At 37.1% G+C, this 6,810-nt stretch overlaps 1 protein-coding gene across 1 annotated transcript; it reads left to right on the forward strand.

Moving 5' to 3' along the window:
• The first annotated feature begins 631 nt into the window (after positions 1-631).
• ccdc28a (coiled-coil domain containing 28A) lies at positions 632-4,958 on the forward strand. The gene is made up of 5 exons (XM_061715456.1): positions 632-1,100; positions 2,942-3,138; positions 4,171-4,325; positions 4,724-4,746; positions 4,883-4,958. Exons 1-5 carry the CDS (start codon positions 928-930, stop codon positions 4,935-4,937), a joined length of 603 nt encoding a protein of 200 aa, XP_061571440.1. The 5' UTR covers positions 632-927; the 3' UTR covers positions 4,938-4,958.
• The last annotated feature ends 1,852 nt before the right edge of the window (positions 4,959-6,810 follow it).

A 6,810-nucleotide genomic window follows, 5' to 3' on the forward strand; every position in this document is an offset into this window, starting at 1 on the left:
TTGTAAACAGGTTTTGTTGCACACCCTTACAAAAATTGTACTATGTAGCCTACTAAGTGCATGCTATTTCTTAGGTTTATTGTTGTTATTTTTTTTATTTTTGTATTGAGTTTTGGGTTTTAAAAACTTAAGACAATCAGCAGTTTTTGGAGTGTAGAGGAAAATTATTTAAATCTATCCTAGATTATTGTTTTTACATATTTTCTTATTTAGGTATGCATTTATTTATTTAACATAATTTTGTCTTGCGCAAACCACAGTTTGTAGCCTACGTCTGGACCTAGTTCGATTTCGTTGTTCACCTCCTTCCGTGAGGTCAGAAACTTATTTAAAAGTACATAAACTAATTTCTCTCAACAAAAAAAATCTCTTGTTATATTAGCATACTCGACAATATTCCATATTTACAATGACATTATCCTGGAGGCTCGTGTGTTTTGTAACGCGTCCATGTTTAGGAGCTTGCTGAGTGGGAAGTGAGCGGTTTGGAACGCGGCCCACTGGTGTCACCAAAAGCCTGAATTATGGTTCCGCGTTAAATCGACGCAGATCCTACGCCGTAGGGTACGTAACCTACGGCGTAGGCTCTGCGTTGGTGTAACGCGGACCATAAATCAGCCTAAAGCAGGAAGTTTCCAGCGATCAGCTGCTGCTGGGCCAGCGACAACACTGACACACCAAACTCATAGTTTTTATCTTATGCATTGCTTGTCCTCAGTGTATGTATTATAGGATCGATTATACTACAGTTGTGGGCAGATAGGTTGATTCGGCTTGTGTTTCTGTCACGTAGCGCCACTGTCGTGCCTGGTGTTAGAGATTAGCAGGGCGGAGAGCTGCTTTCTATCCGCTTGGCTTTTGGTGTTAACTGTAACACGTGGTGTCGTCATTACGTGCTTCTTCACCTTTCTGCCGTAACATGAGACTATGGAGGAGCGCAAGCTAAAGAGAAAGAGCCCCAGGACCTCCAGCAGCACGGCGGCTCCCACCGGCGGCTCTGGCCGGAAGACCAGCTCCTCCTCCGGGGGAAGGCAGGCGGGTTTCAGCCACAACCCCGGGACTCACGGGGCGCACTCCGGCCAGAAGAGCAAGTACAAGAGGTGTGGGGGGATCCAGGGGGGGTGCAATACCTATCTATTTATTTATTTTTATATTTTCAATCACAACAAGAGGGGCCTACTGTACATACATAGAACACAAAACCCCCGCATCTCAACTTATTATTTTTTTTTTACATTATTTTATTAGTTTGCACACAATAAAAGTAACACTTACAATCAAAACAGTAAAACAAATGTGACAGGAGAGGTCAAAAAGCCAACAGGCTTATGCAGCGGACCTCCCCTCAGTTTAGGAAGTAAAACAGTAATTACAAAAAACAAAAACACAACAAGACGAAAACTATAAACAAAAAACAAAGAAGGTTAGACTACATACAGTAGTTACAGATCATCAACACACAAAATAATCAATAACAAAAAAAAAAATCAACAAAGAAAACTTGTGACATTTTTTAAATGTGAATTAAATTAGATGATACATTTCTTTTAAAAATCTCTAGAGAAACAGAGCTTTTGATAATGTGAGATTTTTAGTTCCATATCTGTACACCATGATATCTGAGGGAATACTGGCCGTGTTTAGTTTTATAAAAAGGAAGATAAAGATGATTGAGCTGTCTAGTATTATATGAATGTATTTGAGAATTATATTTGAAAAAATTAGTAAACGATAGTGGTAAAGAAAAATGCAAAAACATATGTTTGTATAAAAACACACATCTGATGAATATTTATGTCATATACTGAAAGAAGTTTGAGTTTTCTGAACAGAGGAGTAGAGGGTTCCGTAGAGTTGGAAAAAGTTGCCAGTCTTACATATCGTTTTTGCATAAAGTTGATGAAGACTGGAAGGGTATATATTTGCCCAAACAATATTACCATAAATCAAATAAGGATAAATCATAGAATAATATATAGTTAATAAGCTTCCAATAAAAAATTAAGTCAGTCAAAGTCCATACACACCAAGACATATTTCATAGTGCTATGATCATGCCAAATATTCTAACCAAAAATTCTACTCATTGCACTAATTGAAAATACCAGATAGTACTACCATATCAATGACTCTGAAATAATAATTAAATAGTTAAATAGTCTTCCTACCATACTTCATGATGAACGGGACTTATCAAAAAAAAAAGTAGGAAACACTTCATGTCATTGTTTTCCTAATCCTAAATTGGGGCTGGTCCGTTAAAGAACCAAAATGATATCCAATCATAAACCCTCAAAACAAAACGGAAACAAAACCAAAAACCTAACAAAACAAACAGACATAAACGGTGGGAAAACCCCACTTAAAACAAACAAGACAACAAAACAACACAAACCATTGCACTCAGGTCTTATCATTGTCACTATGCCTTACATTGACCTACGAGATTCTTAAAGTCAAATTCTATATGAGATTGCCATATTTTTAAAAAGTCTTAGGATCTGCCTTTACTCTTGTAATAAATATCATCAAGTGTAAGGTAGCTTGAGAGTTCATTCCACCAGTGGACTAATATTGGGGGTTTAGATTCTTTCCAATATAAAGTTATACATTTCCTGGCTGCCAACATAGCAAGATCTATATATCTGCATTTATATTTGTTCCACTTGTCTGACATACTAATCCCCGAAAGACATAAACGAGGTGACAGAGAGACAAATACATGTAAACATTGAGATATCAACTTGGTAACAGAATTCAAAAAAAAGAAAAGTGCATCACATGACCAAAACATATGAAAAAATGTTCCTTTTTGTTTCTTACAATGCCAGCAGAGAAATTAAATCTCACTATTTATTTTATGCAATTTCTCTGGCGTATAATAAATCCTCATTATTCTCATTATTGACTTTTTGTTGTGTATGTGTATCTCACTTCCCAGGGGAGTCAGAGATAAGCACAAGTATCACGGCTTGGGCGGTAAAGCCACCCAGAACCAGAACCAGGGCCAGGGCCAGGGCCAGGCAGCACCCATCGTCCAGCACTCATTTCTGACGGATGTGTCAGATGTGCAGGAGATGGAGAATGGCCTGCTCAGTCTCCTCAACGACTTCCACTCAGGGAAACTTCAGGCATTTGGTAAGTTCAGCACTTCACTGGAGCACCCAGGGATTACAAGTGCACACCGTTGTACATGAGAACAACAAAGGACTCGTCACGGACCTGTATAACCCATACCTGTCAGGTTTTGGATTTAAAAATAAGGGACATTTTCCACCGCCAGCCGTCCCACCAGCCCAACCGAGGTCCAGTATCCCTTACATTGTAAGACAGGTTTACAATAAATCTAAATTAACTACCTGTCACACACTTAAAAACTATAATTATGTGCTCAGAATCTGATAGGCCGACCTTTGTTGACACTGAAATGCTGTGGACATTCTTATTCCTATAATAGAGCCTAAATGAAAACACAAAAGGGAATGAAAGCACATTTATTTTATTTTAAATATTTTCAGTTTATATACACATTGATTGTCTTCAAGTGAAACATTTACATTTTCTTTTAATTTGTCATTTTAACTCATGTGGCTCTCTGCCCCACCTGCTCCTCTTTAGGGAAGTAAATTTGGTATCACATTTTTAGAGATATTTAAACAAAGTCTTTGCTTTTTTGGCAGAACTGTCTCCTCTCTGGTTACATCCATCCATCTCTGATTTGTTGTTCCGAGTTTGTTCCCGTTGTTGCCACTAACCTCGCGATAACCAGGCTACAACAAGTGGCAGTTCTCGCGAGGCCAATGACAATTCAGTTTGGAGAGGCACAGGAATGCTTTTTAAAAATTATTATATCATAAAACAGGACATTTTCCAGAAAATACTAATACGGGGGAACGGCGGGAAAGAGGGGTAAAATACGGTAGTTTCCCGGCCAAAACGGGAGACTTGACAGGTATGGTATAACCTGAAGGGTTGCTATAAATCCAGTGTAGTGTCTTAACTCACAAACTGACCAGTCTTTGGCAGTTTCAGAAAATATTTGTGGTTTACTTACTACTATTTTCTGCACAAAAAGATAAAAAATTTAGAAAATTGCAAATGGCTAAGGAATTGAAAGAAAAGTAGTGCTTCAAACAAATACCAGCTGACAAACTGTTTTCTTTGTCTCAGGCAATGAGTGCTCCATTGACCAGATGGAGCACGTGAGAGAGATGCAAGAGAAGCTTGCACGCTTGCACTTTGACCTCTACGGTGAGGTGGACGAAATGCCGGAAGACCAGAAGAAAATGGCCAGTGATTCCAACATGGACAAGTTGCTTTTTAATGTAAGGGTCATGATCTTGGCAGGGAGTTCTTGAATTAATGAGACCTTATCTTTATTCTAATTATCCCCTTTTATGTGTGCAATTGATTCTTATTAAATGTTAATTTAACAGTGTACAATCAAGTACGGTTTGGTGAATTATGTACGTATCAGTAGCTTTCCTGCTTTTGAAATGTTGACGATATAACACATAAAATCACAGCGTGTTTGCATGCTCTCTCAGTTAACCTTCTGAGGATTTGGCTACTTATCCTCCATGAATGTGCTAAGCTCTTAAAGAGTTTAGTATTGCTTGTTACATGTTGAACCGGATAAAGTATCAAGGATCTCATACAATGATCTATACAAATTGTTGGTATGTGCAATAAAATTAACAACAACAATCTTCTTTTCCCCCAGCTTGAGGAGCTGAGTTCCTCCATGTATCCTTTTGGTCTGTAAAACTTTCCATATTCATGCTTTATTGCTTTTAAAAAGGTTTGAAAAAGGTTCTTAACTTGCCACAGTAACTGGAAATTTCCACCTGTTTTGTTTTTATTCTTAACCTTATTTCTTCAGTCAGAAACTGAATCTCGCCGACACTCAAGAAATCCCGAGGACATCCAGCATGTGATTTATTTTTTTTTTCTTTTTTTTTTTCTTCCCCTTTTCTTCTTTATTCTTTACCTCTACTAAACCCACTGTTTTCTGCTATGTGGAGGTGGGATGTGCTTTCAGGTGCTGCTTCTGTGATGTATTTGAACAGAAATGGCAGCAAAGCTGTTCCCCAACTTTCCCTGTATTTTCATGGATGTATTTTAAAGACGGCGCCACAGGGATGCGCCAGCTGCTAACAGAAAATAGTTCTAATGTTTCTAAAGAGCAAGATGGCAGCGATTAACATAGCTGTGATTAAATCTCAGCATCTGTTACGATGAGTATATTTTATTGTGTATATTAAATTAATCTGTTTAATAAGCGACTTTACATTAGTCTCTTAAAACTAAATACCCAAAGCTTGACTTTCTTTTTTTATTGCAAATAGCGAAATATGTTTCTACTGTTTAACAAGCAGCTATAAACATAAACGTAGATCAAATCTGTGATAGTGAGAAAAGGAAATCGTATATCTTGATTAAGAGTATTTAAATCAGACAAATATAACACCTTACTCATAGTAGATCTGAATGTAAACTGCAGAGTATGTTAGTTCAGGAAGTGATTTTGCATATGATTTCTTGGTGGACATGTGAGGCGTAATATCTCTACCAACACACTGTTCAGTGTTGAATATATTTGCACATATCCATGAAAAAGGACAAACACCCCGCACATTATCACCTGTGTCGGTTTAATACTAGTAAAGACGAAATGATCCAAATGTGGACGTCATGAAAAGCCTTAATTTCCTTTTAATTAAATCCTTTTTTTTGCCTTATTGATTCTTAACTTATACTCTACTTTCATAGTTCATGAGGATTTTAGCTTTTCACTCTTGAGTTTTAAGATAATCATTTGATGCTGCATTTTGTTTTTAAAGATTTATTTTTGTCACTTTCTATTATAACCAGTATTGTTGGGATGTGAGCGACTATACTGTTAACTTTTTGATTATTTTATTTTTATTGACACAATAAATGTGTTAAATGAGTTTCTTGGCTGTTTTTCCTAAAAAAAAAAAAAGTTTAACCCACGAGAACTCAGGCTGTACATTTCTACATGAAGAAAGAATATGGGGTGGAAAACTTTCAAGAGCATATAAAGGCAGTGTAACACATGTAACCGTGAGTCCTTTGGGGTTATTATTTGTGTCAGTGATGTTCCTACATTTCACAGTGCTATAAGAAAGACTACAGTTTAGGTGAAAATAGTGGAAAAATAGTTGTTGAGACAGTTTGACCTTTGACCAATGGACCTTTTTATATTTTTTAGACAGGCCCAAAAGTAGGTCCAAATGAAAACTAGGAGAGTACAAAATGTTACCAAACATGCCCCAATAACATATGAGTAAAGGTCTGAAAATGAGCACAAAACAGGATTTACCCCCTGCATTTAGAGACCTATTTATTGCAAGGGGTGGATAACTTTATGTGCTTATAACTGTCATAAAGCTACAACTTTATGTGCTGATAACTGTCATAAAGCTACAACTTTATGTGCTGATAACTGTCATAAAGCTACCACTTAATGGGTTATCGCACCAAAATATCATCTATAGACAATTTTCAAGAAATGTTACTAGGTTTTGCCACCTTGAGTGGTACCAACATGTGGTCTGGCCCGTGGACTGTTAAAGGAGGAACAGTCTTTGGGTGGCCAAGGGCGCCACCTGCTGGAGGTTCGCCGTCATAGCAGCTCAGTTTTATCCTGGCAGGTTGTAGTTACATTTTCCATTGAAATGGGCTTTTTGTTTACGAGTTCTCTTTTACACGGTATTACTGTTAATTAATGTATTCATAAACATGTTTCCTTAATTATTTGATATAATATTTAACCTTATAATGCGA

The sequence above is a fragment of the Cololabis saira genome, chromosome 24 (assembly GCF_033807715.1).
Source record: "Cololabis saira isolate AMF1-May2022 chromosome 24, fColSai1.1, whole genome shotgun sequence".
Classification (NCBI taxonomy): Eukaryota; Metazoa; Chordata; class Actinopteri; order Beloniformes; family Belonidae; genus Cololabis; species Cololabis saira.

What these genes read in the sequence shown, in the direction of transcription:
- ccdc28a (XM_061715456.1), top strand. Translation starts at nt 928, where the DNA reads ATGGAGGAGCGCAAGCTAAAGAGAAAGAGCCCCAGGACCTCCAGCAGC. An exon ending in CAGAAGAGCAAGTACAAGAG is followed by an intron (nt 1,101 to 2,941) that starts GTGTGGGGGGAT and finishes CTCACTTCCCAG; the next exon opens with GGGAGTCAGAGATAAGCACA. An exon ending in GAGGAGCTGAGTTCCTCCAT is followed by an intron (nt 4,747 to 4,882) that starts GTATCCTTTTGG and finishes TTATTTCTTCAG; the next exon opens with TCAGAAACTGAATCTCGCCG.